At 41.4% G+C, this 20,810-nt stretch overlaps 1 protein-coding gene across 7 annotated transcripts in view; it reads left to right on the forward strand.

Annotated features, from left to right (window-relative positions):
* The window catches only part of LOC309371380 (cytochrome P450 4B1-like), a 36,485-nt gene extending 17,673 nt beyond the window's left edge, over positions 1-18,812 (forward strand). Inside the window, exons 1-12 of one of the 7 annotated variants that reach the window (XM_081913975.1) lie at positions 6,401-6,727; positions 8,254-8,395; positions 9,277-9,321; positions 9,864-9,991; positions 11,171-11,301; positions 12,387-12,538; positions 13,730-13,836; positions 14,018-14,208; positions 14,846-14,979; positions 15,598-15,662; positions 16,958-17,040; positions 17,371-17,954. In XM_081913975.1, coding sequence (XP_081770101.1) covers positions 6,530-6,727; positions 8,254-8,395; positions 9,277-9,321; positions 9,864-9,991; positions 11,171-11,301; positions 12,387-12,538; positions 13,730-13,836; positions 14,018-14,208; positions 14,846-14,979; positions 15,598-15,662; positions 16,958-17,040; positions 17,371-17,539 — 1,545 coding nt within the window. In that variant the 5' untranslated portion in view covers positions 6,401-6,529 and the 3' untranslated portion in view covers positions 17,540-17,954. Of the gene's footprint in view, positions 1-6,400; positions 6,728-8,253; positions 8,396-9,276; positions 9,322-9,863; positions 9,992-11,170; positions 11,302-12,386; positions 12,539-13,729; positions 13,837-14,017; positions 14,209-14,845; positions 14,980-15,597; positions 15,703-16,957; positions 17,041-17,370 lie in introns of those variants that run through there. The other 6 variants (XR_014169070.1, XM_081913980.1, XM_081913976.1 and 3 more) reach the window with 6 other exon arrangements.
* The last annotated feature ends 1,998 nt before the right edge of the window (positions 18,813-20,810 follow it).

The following is a 20,810-nucleotide window of genomic DNA, read 5'->3' on the forward strand; positions in this document are numbered from 1 at the left end:
TGATTACTGCAGTAATCAACACAGCAAGCTTCCTTTAACTTACCAGGTCATATTCAGAATAGAATCATTGAAATAAATGAACTGGATTAAGTCCACAATTTGCAAGATATTTCCTTTGAGTATCACTTATTTGGGTTCCTTCCTTTGTCCATTACACTTTAATATTCTAATTAAGAACATTATGTATGGGGCATGGGCTGTCACCTTCATTTGGGGGGCTGGACTTAGGACAGTGGCCATATTCCTACTGTTAATCATGAAAACACATTATGTGGTCATGAATGAATCCCCTTCCATAATATTTAAAATAAGTTACCTTCTTGGAAAAATTCACACAGTGGCAAATCAGGGCAACTGTTAATTTTCTTTTTCATTTGACCTCCTCAAACAGTAATAGACTAGGAGTTATCTTAGCTCACCAGCAGCTTTCTTCTTCTCAGTCCTATCAGACTAGTTGAGCAAATAGCTAAGAGAAGATGGTAGCAAATCATTATCCAGCCAAGACCCTGTTAATTATTTTAGACAAGTATTTGCCCCTGGCAGATGGGATGTTTGGATAGAGGATATTTAATTGTCATTAATTCTTTGCTACCTTGCTGCGATTTTATGGCAAACTATCTCCTGTGCCTATTGAACCTGTCTACTGCAGAGCTTCGGTTATTTACAAATATGCCTGGATTTTAACTTTTTATATGTTTCACATTGTCTACTTTGGGGGTTGTTCTTTTAATAAAACAAAGTATGCATCAGTCTGTTCAATAATAAATAGATCATAGCTATTCTGTACAGGGAGAAATCCTAATCTTTTGGACTTTCTCATGTGTTGTAGTCCTTAAGTGGGTTCTCTATTGGTAGGAGAAAATAACAGAGACCAACCAGAGAATATTGAGAAGCAAAGCAGCTAGTAAGCCTGATCTTTATTAAAGCTGTTGCAACAGGGTGCTCCGCTCACATGCAGGATGACGGAGGAGGACCCAGAACAAAGGTGTGCCTGCCCTTATATAGACATTTTAAATTCCCTGGCCTGCAGCTCAAGACCACCCTCTCCATACATCATACATACATCACAGAAGGGGTGTAACCCAAGACCACCCTCCACAAACATCATACCAACATCACAGAAAAGGTGGTCTACAACAGAAATTTGAATGTTGTTGTTTTTCCTGTCTGCCAGGTTATCTGATAATGCCTTATCTGATTGCCTTTCCTTCTAGTCTGCCCATCCTTTTGAAATGGTGATTACCCAATTCCTGTAACAAGGAAGGTTTTTTTCACCTCCTCCCTCCTTGCAAAGAAACATTTGGTCAGCTTGGGAGTCAAAGGTTTCAGGATTGTCTTCCTGTGCTGCTTCAGACATGTGGTTTATATATTTATGTACGTGTTTCCTTGGTATATTTATGAATATTTATTATATATCTAAGACCTTAAAATTCTTATTACACATGCCCCCTCCTTGTTGCTGATCTCACACGAACTGTTCTGTGGAAAGGGTCTTGAAGACTTTTTAAATATGTAACAAATATTTGTTGTAGTTATTAAATGTGTAATTTAATTGTAAGCCTTCTTAGAAATATTTATTTCCTGAACTATGGAATATAAATTACTATGATAAGAGAAGAATGTAATAAATCTAGAAGTTGCAAATAAGAAAAAAAATATCATATTGACTTCTTGTACAACTTATGGAAATATATTAACCATTTTTTTAAAAAGGTTAACCAAGCAATTTAAATTTACACACACTACCATATAAATAAAACAATAATTTTATAGAAAAGAAGACACTTTTTAGATATAACCCATGTATTTTTTCCTTTCTTGAGCTAAGCTAACCTCAGCTGGGAGCCCATGGCTTAGTCCAATAGCAGGGCCGCAAATAGCTCCAAGCTGCCAACTTCCTCCAACCAAAGCTAGAGCAGTGCTCTTTTCCACCTTGGGTAGCCAGGAGTTGATGGACTAAAACTCCCATCATCCTTGACCATTGACTAAGCTGATGGAAGATTATGGGATCTGTGATCCAACATCATCTGGGGATCCAAGGTGGAAGCAGGCTGAAACTTGGCACTCTGTCCTCATGAAAATCCATAATATTAGTGCCATTTTTCCCTAGCATACAAATGTATGTAATTTTGTCTAATATGTATATTTTTCCAAAGCAATGTCATTAACAGAATGTGTTGTTCGGTTTCATTTTCACAAATACATGATTTTTATGCACAATTTACTTCAGTGTATGTTAGAGAATTAGACCACAAAATTCGGAGAAGGGCAAATTTTGAATAATGCGCTTTGTTTCTTGTATCATTTCAGAGATTGTTTATTGTTTCAAAAAAGGAAACTGAATCAAATAGGTCCGCTATCACTATTAGGGAATTTGCAGCTACTGGTATAAAGACTTTAGTTCCTGAGGGGAGACTGGCTCATGAGCCTCTGGCAAGATAGACCCTTTTCCAGAAGTATAGGATTCAGTCCATGCAGATGATGAGGGAAGCCCAACTCAAGCCGGGGTTGGCTGACAACATTTATTCAAACTGGAAACATTTGCCATTTCTCAATAGAAACAAAAGTTGAACAAAATAAGAGGCAAATGTAAAAGCCAAAGAATATCTTCTTCCCTATGAGAAGCTTAAAATCTGCCTCAAATGTCCTTCTCTATACCAGTCCTCCTTGAGGCTACTGGGATACAGTGGTACCTTTGCAATTGTTTTGGATTACAACCACGTCAAACCTGGAAGTGTGTGTACCTTTTTTTTTTATTACCACCCCCCCTTTTTTTGGATTGCAACCAATTTTGGGAGGGAGGCACCAATGACGAAAGCGCACCTTGGATTACAACCTGTTTTGATTTACAACCGGACCTCCAGAACGGATTATGGTTGTAAACCAAGGTACCACTGTATCTTCTTTGAATATCAGGTAATTCTGGATGTACTAGATAGTTCCCCTGATAAAATACTTAAGCACCCTGCATGCGGCTAGCAAAACAACATTTCCCAATAACAGTGATCTGGATCCAGCTCTGAAGGGAGGGAAAGGTGAGGATAGAGCGCCCACAGGCAATCATTATGAAACTAAAAAACTTTATTTGGTGTAGTACATTAGTAAATGAAGTTAAGAGGATCATACAAAGATTGTGCAACATACTCATGTAGGAATGTAGAATGGCCAGCCTCTGGGACGTAACTCCTGGCACTTTGTGAATGGAGGGCTGTCAACAAGGGGCTGCAACCACCCCCCATCCAAGCAGGGTAAGTGGCCATTTCAGGCCCAATCGCAGAGCCCTCCAACCCTGTGCAAAGCCAATAGCTATGGTGTAATAGAACATACTTGACAAGACAGCAATCTAAGGAAGAAAATGGCCACAACCTTACATTTGATGGGCTATCCCGCCCTGCCATGCAGCCAGCTTGGGAATATAGAATGGCTAGCATCTGGGACATGACTCCTGGCACCTTGTGAATGTAGAGATGCCCATGAGGGGCTGCAACAGGGAAAGCAGGGTAAGGGGCCATTGTGGGGCCTGTTACAGCACACTCCACCCCTGTATGAAGCCAATACCTATGGTGTACAGGAACAAACCTGACAAGGCAACAATCCGGGGGGTGGGGGTGGCCACAACTTTATTGATTACAGGTGTAGGTAGCTCAGGAGGGCTGGAGGGCTGAAATTTTGCACAGGGTAATACCATGTATTGTGGCCTCCCCAAGTTGATAATCTGTAGTCACACATTCAACCTCTACTCCCCAGCTCCCATATTTGGCATTCAACTCTTTGCATTTGTGATGGATCTGTTTCTCGTATCCAATGTTACCTAAAACTGGGGAAAGTTTTGCAGATTTGCACCCACAAAGGAGCATAAGCAAACAAAAACTTTATATAATTGCTGTACAATTTGGTGGCTGTTTTTTCTTCTTAAAATTTGAGTTCAATGGCTTATTCATGCTTAACCAGTGTATGTTCTTCTACATCTGAGAGGTTGAAATGAAATTGATAAGGGGAGGCCAAAGCAGAACAGAAAGAAAGCAGGTTTAAAAATTGATTAATGATTCAGATGCAACCTGAGGGGAAAACAGCTTGTAAAGTCAAATAAACAAGAATTCCTAGCCCTACCCTTGCTCATCCAAACCTGCCCCTTTTTACTGCCCCTGTGGGAGAAGGTATGAAAGCCAGTTAACGACAGCTCCCCGGTGTGCCAAGTTTCCTGGATGAGAATAATATCAAAGCCAGTTAAGAAGTTGCAAATAAGAAAAATTATAATATTGACTTCTTGTACACCTTATGGATATGTATTAACCTTTTTTGAAAAAAAGGTTAACTAAGCAATCTAAATCTGCAAACACTATCATATGAATAAAACAATAATTTTATAGTAAAGGAGACATTTTTTAGATATTTTAGATATTTTTCCTTTCTTGAGCTAACCTAACCCCAGCTGGGAGCCCAATGCATGCAGTGCTTCTTAGGGTGGCTTAGACCAGTAGCAGGGCCGCAAATAGCTCCAAGCTGCTAACTTCCTCCAACCAAACCTAGAGCAGTGTTCTTTTCCACCTTGGGTAGCCAGAAGTTGTTGGACTACAACTCCCATCATCCTTGACCATTGACTAAGATGGTGGAAGATTATGGGAGTTGTGATCCAACACCATCTGGGGATCCAGGGTGGAAGAACATTGAAAATTCATCAACATTTTAGTGCTGATTTCTCCTAACATGCAAATATATGTAGTTTTGTCTTATACGCACAATATAGTTTCATTAATAGAATGTTTTGTTCTTCTAATTTCACCAATACATGCATTTTTATGCATACATGCTGGAGAACTAAACTGCAAAATTTGGAGAAGGACAGATTTTGAAGGATGGCCGTTTTGGTTCTTGTATCATTTCAGAAACTGTGAACTGTTTCAGTTTTTCATTAAATGGAAATTATGTCCCCTATCAGTATTGGGGAATTTGTGGCTACCAGTATAAAGACTTCAGTTCCTGAACATCCAATGCTATTTGAACTCTTATCATTTCTATAAAATAGAGGAGATTTTCTCCACAGACAAACACCAATTAAGGAATGATGCTACTGGATAGAATCACTACATGATTTGCAAGCGATCAAATCCTCTAAATCAGAGGTAGTCAACCTTTTTATACCTACCATCCTCGAATGCATCTTTCTTGATGGTAAAATTTCCTTACCACCCACCAGTGCTTGATGGAAGGAGGATTCAGCTTGTGCCGTAGAACCCCCTACCGCCCACCTAGAATCCTGAAACGGCCACTAGTGCAGTGGGCGGTAGGGACCAGGTTGACAACCCCTGCTCTAAATGCTCTACTTGGTTCCCTCTTCAAAAAACGGTCCATTTTAGAGCCAGTTACCTGTCAAATCTCCAGCCAGGCTCCCTAAGATTTGCTTTTCCTGAGCTGCGTTTTCAAGCTATGCCCTCCATCGTCCTAGATGGATGATTTAACAGGATACCATACAAAGACACACTCTGTATATGTGGGCAACTGCAAGTGGAAAATTTACTGGACAGTCGTATCTTGGAAGTCGATCAGCTTAGTTCCTGAATGTTTTGGCTCCCGAACATCACAAACCCGGAAGTGACTGTTCCGGTTTGCAAACTATTTTTGGAAGTGGAACGTCCAGTGGGGCTTCTGCAGCTTCTGATTGGCTACAGGAGCTTCCTGCAGCTAATCAGAAGCCACACTTTGGTTTTTGAACATTTTGGAAGTCCTATGGTTTCTTAGCAATGTAAACACTTCAGTGATTCATAAAGTTACCCTTTTTGCTCTGGTGGCCAAAAAGATCAGAAAGAGGACTCTGGATGATATAGCAGTGAACTGTAAGGGAGATGCTGAGATCTAAATAGAGACTATTATTTGTGGCGCAACACCCCTTTTGCTTGAATTTTTTTTTTGATTCAGATTTGTCATGGTCAATGGCTAGTACAATAAAGTTATTTGGATTTGCAGTTCCTGAGGGGAGACTGGTTCAGGAGATGCCTCTGGCTTGATAGACCCTTTTCCAGAAGCCCAACTCAAGCAGGGGTTGGTGGACAATATTTATTCAAACTGGAAGCAGCTGCTATTGCTCAGTAGAAACACTGCACAAAATAAGAGGCAAACGTAAAACCGAAAGAATATTTTCTTCTCTATCAATTGCCCTTCTCTATATCAGTCCTCCCTGAAGTCACTGTGATATCTTCTTTGAATATCAGTGAATTCTGGGTGTACCAATACTCCCATTGATAAAGTACATTCTGGCCCTTCATGCAGTTAATTAAAACAACATTTCCCAATAACAGTGATCTGGTCCAGCTCTGAAGTGAGGAAAAGGGGAGGATTCAGCACCCAGCGGGTGAAACTAATTAGAGTGTGTGGGTGGAGGTTTAAGCAGTTCCCAGATTCCTGCAGCAACACCTGCCACAAAGTTGTTTTAGTAATTTGATGCAGCTCACAAGACAAAGCCGGGAAAACAGCAAATCTTTTGAGGACTTATTCTAGCTACTGGAGCAAAGCAAGCAGCAGGCAGCTGGCTATGGAAATTGTCATCAATCTCTTGTGGTCCTGGCTACCGGCGAGTCCCTCTTGGTTTTTCCATTGGACTGTGGCATTGATCTTCATCTGCATCGTTCTGAAAGCCATCCAGCTATTTCAGACAAGGCAGAAACTGATCAAGGCTTTCAGGAGTTTCCCAGGACCTCCCAGCCACTGGCTGTATGGCCATATCCACATGGTAAGGGAATCTCTGATTTTCCTGGTGAGATGTTGGGTCTCTCTTTGTAAAACTGTGTTTCTCAATAAGGAACTGAAAATTGACTGAATGTTGTGTTACCAGTCACCATCCAGTTGTGCCTAAACTGTAAGGCAATCATTATGAAACTAAAAAACTTTACTTGGTGTAGTGCATTAGTAAATGAAGTTAAAAGGATCATACAAAGATTGTGCAACATACTCGTGGCATTAGCTTATTAACTGCTGATATAGCTATTTTCTTAAACCCACAAGTGAAGCTATTACCACACTATCAAAGCTATTGAGAAACTAGGGAAGTGTTGCAGGCCTAACCATAAACAGGAATAAATCTGGTTTTTGTTGTTGTTGGCATGCAAAGACTACACCAGGAACACAGAAAGATAGATGAAATCAGTGGATTTAAACTTTATGATGTGACAGAATAATTACTTTCTTGAGCATCAGTTCCAATTCATATTGTGCGATGACAGAAATCCAGCCAAGTGTTTTCTCAGCTTCATGTCACATTCTGAAAGGATATTTTCTATCAAATGTGTTGCTTCATTAATGTTGTCATTCAGTCTGCTGGCACCTGCAAGGCAGCTGGCTTGGGGCCGGCTGTGCGGGTTCAGGAGACTGGGCTTCACTCATTGGCTGCACATGATTGGACAGTTGGAACTTTAGATTTGTCCAAGGAATCTACATTAGCTAGTCACTGGGATGTGACTCCTGGCACCTTCTGAATGGAAGGCCACCAACAAGGGGCCACAACTGCCGCCCACTAGGAGCAGCATACACGGCCATTGTGGGCCTAGTCATAGCGCCCTCCCCACTGTTTGAAGGCAATGGCTATGCTGTAATGGAACATACTTGACAAGACAACAATTTGGGAGGAGGGGGAAGGCCACAACTTTATTTATTTCAGGTGTAGGTGGACTTTGGTTCACATGTATATCCATTTCATTTTCCTGTTGGAGTGCTGAAATCTTGAACAGGGTATTGCCACGTATTGTGGCCTCCCCAATATGCTGATCTCTAGTTCCATTTTCAACCTCTACTCCCCGACTCCCATATTTGGCATGCAACAGTTTGCATTTGTGATGGACCTCTTTCTCTTGTTCAATTTTACCTAAAGCTGAAGAATGATTCACAGATTCAGGCATAAATATTATATTATAATTTTGTGTATAATGTTTCAATTTATTCCAACAAGAAAAAATCCTTTTCTAAATGTACTGTTTTTCTCTTCTTCTTAACATTTATAGTTCAAAGGCTTATTCATGCTCAATCAGTGTGTGTTCTTCTACACCTGAGAGCCTGAAATGAAATTGATAAGGGGAGGCAAATGCAGAATAGAAAAAAACAGGTTTAAAAAGACTGGTTTTAGGATTGAGCCAAGTGGGTGAATTATTCCTTTGTTACATGTGCATCCCAGCTTAAAGTTATACACTATTACATTACCTGATTATCTGTTTTCATCCTGAACTAAACATTTAATTACAATCGGTAAATTGGTTACCGATACAGATGAAACCTGAGGAAGAATTCCTGAATGCAGCTACATGGACAGAAAAGTACCCGCACTGTTATCCACGTTGGTATGGAAATTTCTTGGCTTTCCTGTGCATCAACCACCCCGAATATGCAAAGGCCGTGTACAGCAGAGGCGGTAAGAAATTTGTATCTTATGTCCCTCTCACATGAATACAATGGTACTTCAGGTTAAGTACTTAATTCGTTCCGGAGGTCCGTTCTTAACCTGAAACTGTTCTTAACCTGAAGCACCACTTTAGCTAATGGGGCCTCCTGCTGCCGCTGTGCCGCCAGAGCAAGATTTCTGTTCTTATCCTGAAGCAAAGTTCTTAACCTGAAGCATTATTTCTGGGTTAGCGGAGTCTGTAACCTGAAGCGTATGTAACCTGAAGCGTATGTAACCCGAGGTACCACTGTATGCTGAAGGTTGTCAGAATTATTCATGCAGTAAGTTGCATTGCTCTTTGTAAGGCAAGAAATAAATGTAAGTGATTCATATTTCAAGGGCATCCTAAAGCAATCTTCCCCAACCTGGTGCCTTCAAGATGTTTTGAACTCCAATTCCCATCAGTCCCTCAGAGCCAGGCAAATAACTCCCAGCTCTAGTTCTACCCAAGTCTTTAATGCTCAAATCAGATTGGTAGAGAAGGCACATTGCAGGCTACAAAGTTCAACAGGTACATTAGATAACTGGATATTTCCTTTTGGAAATTTGGAGAAGCAGAACTATTTGCCCAACAAATGGCCGGAGTCCCCAAGGCTGGGCAGGGAAATGGTCACACCTTGCAAAGGTTGTTTGTCTTTATCCGCATGTGCAAAGGTGTGGGATTGTGCCTTGGATCTGGCTGCTGAAAAGCAAGGAGAGGCAAGTGAGGGAGCTCTGGGTGCCCATAGGAATCCCCTAGATTGAGGCAACAGAGTACAATTCAGCAAATTAAACATTTAAATTTGTTCTCAAAAATAGTTTTTTACCATCTCATGCTATACTCATTTTATCTCATTTATTACACTATTCAGATCCTAAACCTCTTATAACACAGGACTTCCTAATTCCATGGATTGGTATGTATTTTCTCTCACTAATTTTATGCACCCTTATATTTTCTGTGATATTCTTGTATCGAGCATATACATATATTCTCAGCTTTCAAAGTTCAACGTTCCTTTGGGTCTACGGGAAGCTGCTAGTATTTGTTAAGCTGGTGCCTTCCCCACTGGTGCCTTCCAGGAGGCTTCAGTGCCAGCTTTATTCCTCTGGCCAACTGATTTCTGCCCATTTTACTCAGGAATCAGACTCTATAGTATGTTTCCCTACAATCTCAGAAGTCTGTCCTTCTAGAGTCTGCGAAGATGGACTTCTCGGGTTATAAGGAAATATACACACTGCATTCCATGCTTCAGAAATCTTTTAGTAGGTAAATAGATTTTTAACTTGAATTGTTCCAGCAATTAAGTGCCTACTTCAATGGGTCAAATATAGTGCTATAAACCCTGTCATCTGTGGTGGATAATTTACCATGTAACCCTGGCCCTGGTGTATGTGCCTAAGAAAGACAACATTATCTTGGGCTTCTGTTCCTCATTTTCCTTCCTTTCTCTGGCAGGAAGGGGGCTTCTTGTCCTGAATGGGCCAAAGTGGCAGCAGCACCGGAAACTGCTGACTCCCGGATTCCATTACAATATTCTGAAGCCTTATGTGACTCTTATGGCAGAATCAGTGAAGGAGATGCTGGTAAGAAACCCCATTGCTACTTTCAGGAGGTCAGCTCCAGTCTAAGAAGTTGCTCATCCACCTTCATGTTCTCAGTCCTGCTTTGAGCAGACTCAGAGGGCCTTTATTTTTTGCTTTTTTTGACCTGAAAGCCTCCTCTGACATACCACAAAGATTTTTTGGAAAAGTTTGAGTCAGACGCCCCCATCGAAGTGTGAAGCTAGTTGAGCAGCCCTTTGGGTCTCAGGCAATGAGTTTGCAGCAGCATTGAATTCTAAAATTCCTTCATAACCTGTGACACTTGATATTGTCTTAATTAGTTCATCCACATTTTCAGGACAGACAGATGCTGACTACCATTAGCTTTCTTTGTGGAATATTTAAATGCATCACTTTGAAGGGTTGTGCAGTGTTGTATTAGCTAGAATTGTATGTCAAAATCATGTTTACTTCCTCTTCCGTAACACAAAGTTCTTTTGAAAAGTTTGAGTCTGGAGTACCTGTGAAAGTATGAGGCTAGTTGAGCAGTCCTTTATGTTGCGGGCAATGACTTTTGCAGGAGCAAATACATTTCCCCCCAATGTCTAGTTATGACACACGAACTCTCTCTCCCTCTCTCTGTCTGATGCTTCCTCATTCTTCTCCACATCTCCCCTGAATCAAAAGGCTTTATGTGTGTCCTTGAGATACGCTTACCAGCCAGTAGAGTAGGGGTCAGCAACCTTTTTCAGCTGCGAGCTGGTCCATTGTCCCTCAGACCATGTGGTGGGCTGGACTATGTTTTTTGGGAGGTGGGTGAACGAATTCCTATGCCCCACAAATAACCCAGAGATGCATTTTAAATAAAAGCACACATTCTACTCATGTAAAAACACGCTGATTCCCGGACCGTCCCTGGGCCGGATTTAGAAGGTGATTGGGCAGCATCCGGCCCCCAGGCCTTAGGTTGCCTACCCCTGCAGTGGAGGTAGCTGCTTAGCAGATGGTGGTGACTGATGCCCATTGGGACTAGGAGGATAGAAGGCAAAGAGGCCATCAGTAAGTGAAGCCAGAGCTAATGACAGGCAGAGCCAACCAGTCCTACTTTAATCCCTATTCCCTGCTGAGTTCTACAAATGCAACATCATATCTAATAATGAATCATCTAATCATTCAGGAGACTTCTCTATTCTCATTTCTTTCCCTTTCCTAAAATATTAGGATGTATGGGGAAAGCTGGTACTCAGCAACCCCACAGCATCAGTGGAGATGTTCGAATATGTCAGTCTGATGACTCTTGATACTATTATGAAATGTGCCTTCAGCTACCAGAAAAATGCTGAAACGGACAGGTCAGTATAAAATCCCTATTTCAGAGAAGGTGGGAGTCCCAGACAGATACAGACCTTCTTTTCTGTGTCATGCGCTAGGAGTGTCATGAGAAGCAAGCCCAAGATTGCAGTCACCTCTGCGATCTGCATATGGTTAAGGAAGCCATTCAGGATGATGGACATCACTACATCTTTGGGGAGTAAATTCTATAGTTTAACTGTGCGAAGAAATACTTTCGTTTGTCTGTGATGAATCTTCCAACTGTCAGCTTCAATGAATGACCCTGGGTTCCTTCCTCTAACCCATGGACCAATTTGTTTGTTCTTATTGTGAGATAACCAGCCTCATATAACCAGCATGCTTAAGTCTAATTAATGCACAAAGGGGTTAAGGCCATAGAGTAAGCTGTCCTGCCAGGCCTAGATCACCATGGAAGGTACCAGGTAATCAGAAACTCATCGGCAGCCAGTGCAGTCAGGCCAAAATTTGTGCAATATGCTCAAAACATGTTACCTTGGTGAGCTTCAAGGCCGCCAAACAGATGTCAAAGAGATAAACAACTACCTGACATTCAGAAGACATCTTAAGGCAGTTCAGGGAAGTTTTTAATATGTAATGCTGTACTGTTTTTAACACTTGATTGGGAGCCGCCCAGAGTGGCTGGGGAAACTCAGCCAGATAGGCGGGGTATAAATAATAAATTATTATTATTATTATTATTATTATTATTATTATTATTATTATTATTATTCACCAGCTGAAGTTTCTGAAACTGTCTTCAGAGGTAGTCCTATACATAAGGTATTGCAATAATTGAACATAGAGGTAGCCAGAGTATAGACAATGGAAATAAGGCTATCGCTGTCCAGATTGGGCTGCCAGCCAAAGCTGATTGAGGACACTACAGGCCACCAAGGCTGCCAGAAATACCCCCAAACTACGTACCCACTCCATCACAATCCATCTAGTCTAGGGAACCACGCACCAACAGTACCTCAGACTTATCTGGATTGATCATCAGCTTGTTGGCTCTTACACAGTCATCTGATCTTTGTTTTTTGTTTTTTTTGTGTTTATTTTGGTTTCCATTTCTCACTGTCCACAGCGAAAATTCCTATATTCAAACTGTTTTTGATCTCGGGTTCCTGGCTTATCAGAGACTGAAAACACCATTGCATCACAATGATCTCATTTACTGGTTGAGCTCCAAAGGGCGTCAGTTTTACAAAGCTTGCAAAATAGCCCACCATCACACAGGTATGTATTTTTTACTTCCTGGCAACAACTTTTTCTTCCTGCTCCCCCTCCTCCTCTTCTTCTTCTGAGCTAATATATAATTTTATTTCCTAATAAAAAAAATCAAAATAAAAGAATATATTTTTCAGTACCATTAGGAAAATTTAAAATTATAAGTGTTGGTATGATGCACTTGAAAAGCAAGACAAACATTTTTTAAATTAATTTAACAATGGTCTTATTATAATAGAGAGACTAGAAATGAAAAAGGTTGAAGCAAAATTAAGAAAACACATAACTGCCTCCTCCTTTCCAACTCAACTTCTCTAGCTATGTGCTCAATCATTTATATAAGGAGAAAGGACTTTCTATTTATAAGAAGTAAAATTTTATAAATGAAATCAACCAGCACCTTGGCATTATATTTACGTCCCTATCAATTCTTCTCATACTTCCTAATAACATGAATTCTCTTTCTGGAACCCTAAAATCTGATCATTTGTCTAACATAATGAATATATCTTTCTTATACTTCTGAGAAATTTCATGAATGCAGCCAATTCAATAATTTCTCTCTGTCCCCAGAGAAATATTTCATTGTCCTTTTCCCACATCATTCCTGTTCAGGATTTCTCCCTGGATTTCTGGAGATCATGTAACCTTTACTGAATTGTTAAATGTCCAAAAGACCCTGAGGAAACCTGGGTGTGTGTGTGTGTGTGTGTGTGTGTGTGTGTGTGTGTGTAAGGGCAGAGTTTACATCTGGATTCTCATCTTCCCTATATCCTGGGACTTCTTCTCCTTTTTAGCTTTCTCCTATGTGAAGCTTTAATCCCAACAATGTAACTCTCTCTAAGAACATAGGAATAGCCTGCTGGATCAGGCCAATAGCCCATTCTGGTGCAGCATCCTTTCTCACAGTGGTCAACTAGATGCCGGTGGGAACCTAGGAAGTAGAACCTAAACACAAAAGAACTCCCCCCTCCTGTGGTTCCCAGAAGCCAGCATTTGGAAGCCTTAATGCTCCCAACTGTGGACTGAAATTTGGACTGAAAACTGTTTAGCTCTTTAAGCTACTGATCATTCTAAGCTTCCTTTTCAGAGCTCAGCTAATAAAAGTATTTGTTGCCCTAAGCATAACACAATCGAAATATATTTGCTTGCCTCTTATGTATAGCTTTATTCATTTCATACTGTATGTTTTCAATGCAGAGACGGTAATAAGAGAGAGGAAGGATTCCCTCAAGAATGAGAAAGAGCTTGAAAAGATTCTGAAGAAGAGGCATTTGGACTTCCTGGATATTCTTCTTTGCGCAAAGGTGGACATTGTAAAAATAATGCACCTATGCCTGCCATGCTATATTGCTAAGGGCTTTTCCAGCCATCACTAACCTTCTTTGAAAGGTTTGATGTGAGCTGGGAGAGGGAGGAGGGTCTTGGAGAACTTGAAATATTGGATCTCACCAATCCTATAAAACACTATGTTCCCTGTGTGGTTAGGATGAAAATGGAAATTCATTGTCAGAAGAAGACATACGTGCAGAAGTGGACACATTCATGTTTGAAGGTCATGATACCACAGCTAGTGGAATCTCTTGGCTCTTTTATTGTATGGCTCAGAACCCTGAACATCAGCAGAGATGCAGAGAGGAGATCATGGAGCTTGTTGGGCAACTGGAGGATATTCAATGGTCAGACTAAATTATTGTTCAACCTTAAATGTTTATTTCCTGCTTTATGGGTTTCTCAGAAATTAAGAGAAGATTAAGGGACAGCAACACTGCAGAGTGTTTTAGGGTCAGATTACTCTGACCACAAGTCTCAGGTTCCTTGGGTTCCAGGGAAATTGGCCTAATCCTATGCTCTTGAACCCTATTTGCTACATCTTAATAAATGGTAAAAAGGTAAAAGGTAAAGGTAAAGGACCCCTGACAGTTAAGTCCAGTCTCAGATGACTCTGGGGTTGTGGCGCTCATCTCGCTTTACAGGCCGAGGGAGCCGGCATTTGTCTGCAGACAGTTTTTCCAGGTCATGTGGCCAGCATGACTAAGTTGCTTCTGGCACAACGGAACTCCGAAGCCAGAGCAGTGCACGGAAACGCCATATACCTTCCTATTGGAGTGGTACCTATTTATCTACTTGCACTTTTGGACGCGCTTTCGAACTACTAGCAGAAGCTGGGACTGAGCAATGGGAGCTCACCCCATCGTGGGGATTCAAACCGCTGATCTTCTGATCGGCAAGCCCAAGGCAACCACAGCACCACCCGCGTCCCTTAAAAAACAGTTATGAGACCTAAATCTGGCAATTTTGGGCTGTGTCTTTAAGGGACAACTTGGGAAAGATGACATACAGCACCATGTGCATTAAGGAGAGCCTTCGGCTTTATCCTCCAGTACCTCTTATAGCACGAGAAGTGGATTCTCCTGTGACCTTTGCTGATGGACGAACCTTACCAAAAGGTAGGCTTCCCCTCTCTCCCTTCTGCAGACTTCATTTGAACTCACCCCTTCCTCTTCCATCTTCATTCTTACACTGTTCTCATTATTCAATTCCACTGTCACTTAAGTTCCATCAAGGGTTTCTAACCTTTTCTGGACCACATTCACCCTTGGCTACCTTGTGGGGTTACTAAGAACTGTGATGCGGCCACCGCACAATCTTGCTTGCACACACTCACATTCATGCACACAGGGAATATGTGGAGGACACACACAGGTGTGCATGCCGACACAGAGGTACACAGCCCCTCTGTTCAGATGGACAATTTCTGGAGCTGCTAGGCCTTAGATGGACTATCTCTTGAGGCCCCACCTACACCTAAATGAATTCCTTGGGCAAAGAAACAAAGATTACATGACCAGGAAAGCACAGTCGTATGCTTTCCAGCTGCCTTCCTGTACTCTGTGCAGGATCATCCTGGTTATCAGTGCAACAGCTCTGAAAATCTGCCTGCCTTTGCAGCAAGTTATTGAGAATGAATGTTTTGGTAAATGCCACTGGATAGCAATTAATTCTCATTACATAATATCACTGCTGATGAAATGACACTAGATGATGTCTCTCTCTTTTTTTCACAGGCTTTCTAACTATATTGGATATTTATGGTCTTCACAGAAATCCTGAGATTTGGGACAATCCTGAGGTAATAATAAAAGAAGAAAAGACTAAGCAAGACCTTTCTGGTGAGACTGAGAGAAGTTGACATGTTTTGAGAAAAAGATGGTGGAATAAGTGCCATAGACACATACAATTTCTTTAAGAAAAGAGGCCAATTGTTTGTCACACTAACACTGTGTGACTAGATGTGTGGATTTATCCCAGTGTTTTGTTTTATCAGTTTCTTGCTTGTTTAGCTTAATAAACGCACTCAGAAGTATTCCAATTTGGAGGTGAGAAAGGTTGATTTAGTCCATTGCCCCATATCAATGGCTTAATGCCAAACTATCTACCCCCTGATATGATATTAGGTGTGGAGCAGAATCATATAAATGCAACTAATGCCTGCACTTCCCTATGTAGATACTACCAGCTCTAGAGTGTGTGCATGAGAGAGAGATGCTGGTGAAAGTGTGTGTGTGTGTGTGTGTGTGTGTGTGTGTGTGTGTGTGTGTGTGTGCATGTAGAGCCAAATTCCTCCCTATGCCATGACTCTGATCCAAATCCCTTTCTTGCCAGCAGCTGTTAGCAAAAAGAAAAATGTTTGGATATATCTTCAAACACTCTGATGTCAAGCTTAGTGTGTCCCTCTACAGAATTAGATAAGAACAGTATGAGGAAGATACTGTACTAATTAAGTAGAGGGACAGGCCACATATTATGTGGTTATGATTCTTAAAATGTTGCTTAAGCACTTACAAAATGGCAAAAATCTATTGCGAAAAGAAAACCATTGCAAAATATATGGGCAAAGCTGCTGTAGAATCCTAATCCACAAAACTTTCCTAATCCACGTCAGGAGCTATGGAAGTATTCTGCCAAAAATCCACCCACCCACCAGTCCCTAAAGTGCTGCTTACAAAAGGCTTCCCTCTCCATTCAAAGAGCAACTTCAGGAGCAACATCAGCAGCACAGCAGGGGGAGAAGATTAGCATTTCCCTCCCAACCCCTGCAGGCCTGTTGCTGGTCAGACACCCCAATGGCTGTGTTTTAAAAACATACACACTAATGCAATTAACATCATGTCTCATTTGGCACAGGCATTTATAGATATGAAGGAATTTTTCTTCAGATTACATTGGGGAAAACATGTTGCTAAAAGTGCAGTCCTATAATCCTATACAGAACTAAGCCCTATGGAGCTCAATGGGCATTATGGCCTGGTAAGTGGGTATAGAACAGTATTCTTTTTTGTGAATGCCCCCTTTTCCTTTAGCTCTTTTGCCACTATATCAGTTGCCATTCTAATCCAAAATTCCATGATTTATTTTCTGCTATAGGAATTTAATCCTCTAAGATTCTCCACAGAGAATTCAAAGCATCGCCACCCATATGCTTTCTTGCCTTTTTCTGCAGGGCCAAGGTAAATATTTTCTCACCTATACTTTGCACTGTTCCCTCCATAACAGGAGACTTTGACATTAATATTCCATGAAAGACACAACTGTGTTCAAAGATTATAAAATTGTGGATGAGTCCACAGCAAGGCAGAATTAGCTGCCAGCATAAAACAATATATACTCAAAAGCCTAAAAGGGTAGGGCATACAAAGGAGAACAAAGATGGTGCCAGACATTCATTTCTGGGAAGGGAAATCTAAAAGTGAAGGAGCAACAACCGAAAAGGCCCTGATTGGACCATCTGCAGAATGCTCTTCTGTTCATAATGTAATGTTGCCCTTTATTCTACTCAGGAACTGCATTGGACAACAGTTTGCCATGAATGAGATGAAGATTGCTCTTGCATTGACACTCCTGCACTTTGAGCTTTTGCCTGATCCTGCCAACCTCCCGATTCCCATGCCGCAAATTGTCACCCGATCCATAAATGGGATATATCTGAAGCTGAAGGCTCTCCACTGATGGCTGCTGTTACCAGAGTAGTAATGCTTGCTTCTGGACTCTCAATTCCTGCCAATAAATATTTTTCTAAGAAGGTAAATTACAGGTAAATTACATATTTTAAAAACACAACAGATAGTCGTGACATATTAAGAAGTGTTCAGGACCTTTCCCACAGAACAGCTGATGTGGCATCAACCTATATATGACCCTGTTAATTGTTAGAATTCCTGCTCCATGATTGCAGTCATGGGATTGTTGTCTATCACATAACGGTGTATGTTTTGACTCCACAGTGTGGGAAGTGACGGAGACAGGATGTTTGTGTTACGATTGTCCGTTGTTTTTTCTCTTTGCTATCTGATGAGAAAGAGGAAGGAGCTAAGTCATAATGCTCCATATGTGTTTATATGTAAATAAATGTAGATTAGCCAAATGCTGAGCTACTAAGTTGTGTTACGTGGACTGCACAAACTCTGTGGATCCCTGAGTGTGCCGGTGTTGGTTGGCATCAGTCGCTGTGATATTCGGGCAGAAGAAAGCCTTTGAAGCTCCAGAACGATTGACCAGGAGGGAGAGAACATGCCAGCCAGGCATGTGTCTCTACCAGGGTCCTACTCAAGAGTAGGATGAGCTAATGACAATGAGCTCCAGATGAGTATTTGCCCCTGGCAGATGGGGTTTGGGGATAATGGGTATTTAGTTGTCATGAATTATTTGCTATCTTTCTGTTATTTTATGGCAAACTCTCCTGTGCTTATTGAACATGCCCACTACAGAGCTTTGGTTATTTACAATATAAACTCTGAAATCAAGGCTTAATATGGCTGGATTTTAATTTTTATATGTTTTATATTATAGACCTAGGAATACTTTGGGGTTTGTTTGTTTTTAGTAAAACAAAGTATGCATTAGTCAGCTTTATACTATATATAGGTCATAGCTATTGTGTTCCAAGGATTGTACGGGGAAAAGCCTGATCTTTTGGACTTTCTCCTTGTTGCTGATCTCACATCAACAGTTGTGGGCAAACATCATCTGTGGACCCAAGGTGGAAGAATGTTGAAGCTTGGCACTCTGTCCTCATGAAAATCCATCATTTTAGTGCCATTTTTCCTAGCATACAAAAGTATGCAATTTTGCCTAATATGCACATTTTTGCAAAGCAATGTCCGTAAATAAAATATATTCGTGTATGTTATATTCACTAATACACACATTTTTTTATGCACACTTTGCCTCAGTGTATTCTGAAGAATTACGCAGTAAAATTTGGAAAAGGGCAAATTTCAAAGTATGTCTGTTTCGGTTCTTGTATTGTTTCAGAGACTGTGAATTTTGTCATTTTTTATTTAAATGGAAAGTGAATCAAATATGTCCCCTATCCCTATTGGGGAATTTGAGGCTACTGGTATAAAGGCTTCAGTTTCTGATGGGATGCATGCAGTTAATTAAAACATTTCCCAGTAACAGTGATCTGGATCCAAGTGGGGGAAAGGGGAAGATTCAGCGCCCAGCAGGTGGAACTACTTAGAGTGTGTGGGTGGAGGTTTAAGCAGTTCCCAGATTCCTGCAGTACCAGGATTTGATCTGATATTTTGACACAGCACACAGACCAAAGCCAAGCAAGCCAGAAGGTTTTCAGGACTTATTCTAGATGCTGGAGCAAAGCAAGCAGCAAGCAGCTGGCAATGGAAATTGTCATCAATGCCTTATGGTCCTGGCTACCTGCGAGTCCCTCTCGGTTTTTCTATTGGACTGTGGCATTGATTTTCACCTGCATGGCTCTGAAAGCCATCCAGCTATTTCAGACAAGGCAGAAACTGATCAAGGGTTTTAAGAGTTTCCCAGGACCCGCCAGCCACTAGCTGTATGGCCATGTCCACATGGTAAGGGATTCTCTGACTTACGGTACCTAGTGAGATGTTGGAGGTCTGTTTATAAAACTGCGTTTCTCAATAAGGAACTGAAAATTGACTGAGTGTTGTGTTACCAGTCACCATTCAGTTGTGAATAAAGTGTAGGGCAATCACTATGAAACTGGAAAACTTTATGTCCATAGAGTGCTTTGCTTCTTTGTTGATTGAACAACATGAGATGTATTTGTCAGGGCATGTTTGCAGGGGTAAATCCAGTTGCCAGCTGTATTTGGCAATGATGAATAAAGTATGCATGCAGAGGTAAATTACCTGAATGAAAAGAATTTAGCTGGAGGCGAGAATGGCAGGGTGGAGCGATCATTGCTGGCATAGCCTCCATGTGGGTTTTTTTTACTTTTTATTCCTTGTTTTCTTTCTTTTTCTTTTTACCATTCTGTATATAATTTCTATCAAGTTTTCTGTTTTGCAATTTAAGATACTCGTTTTACATCCTTAAGATATCAATGACTTCCCTTCTTCTCTTTCCATGGTTCATTTTACATAAATCCTTGCATATTTTACAAAATATGCTGCAGTAGCTGATAGAATAGAGCAAGGCCATGGGGCTGCCAGTCTCAGCTCTGGTATTGCTGCCACTTAGTGGCAGGGCTTTTTTTCAGCTGGAACTCACCAGAACTCTGTTCCAGCACTTCTCGTGCGGGTGCCATTGCAAACAAGGGACGTGTTCATAGTGAGTTCTGGCACCAATTTTTCCAGAAAAATAGCATGCTTTCCTGGGATGGTGCCTGGACAGGGCAGGAAGGCACCATGGTTGGCACTGTGCAGCCACATTGGCAGAGCTAATCTGTTGCTCCCACCACAATGCACACTCGCAACCTTGCCATAACCCTGCCCCATAAGTAGCAGCAAAAGGTATGTTGTGAGGGTGGTTTTGTGGCACTGCCCTGCTGTGCTGACCACTCCTTGGCACAAATAGATGAGGCATGTGCCATGTGTCCTTCTGGCATGTTTGAAATGGCTCTGGAGTAATGGAAGTGATTAGGACCTTACTCAGCGTGTTTAGCGACAATATCTTGCAGTGTTCCTGTGTTCAGGCATGGCCAATTACTTTGTTGACTAAGATCCAAACTAGAAATGATCTGTGAGTTTCAGCCAGCAGGCCAGCTCCACTGCATTTATTTATTCCATTTAATTTTTTGAATTTATACCCGCCCTTCTTCCCAACAGAGCCCAGAACTGCCATGCCACCCACTCCTGTCTAGGTGGGTCAAAGCTCTGTTCTGAAGACACTCTGGAGGGGCTGGGACCTGTCTGATGCCCCTGGAAGTGGCACAGTAGCAGTGGTGCCCTCTTGAACTGGGAGGTAGTCCTGGTGATGGGTTTTTTGGAGACAGAGGATGGAGGCATGGCTG

The sequence above is a fragment of the Podarcis melisellensis genome (assembly GCF_964234715.1).
Source record: "Podarcis melisellensis genome assembly, chromosome: 6".
NCBI classification, from domain to species: Eukaryota; Metazoa; Chordata; class Lepidosauria; order Squamata; family Lacertidae; genus Podarcis; species Podarcis melisellensis.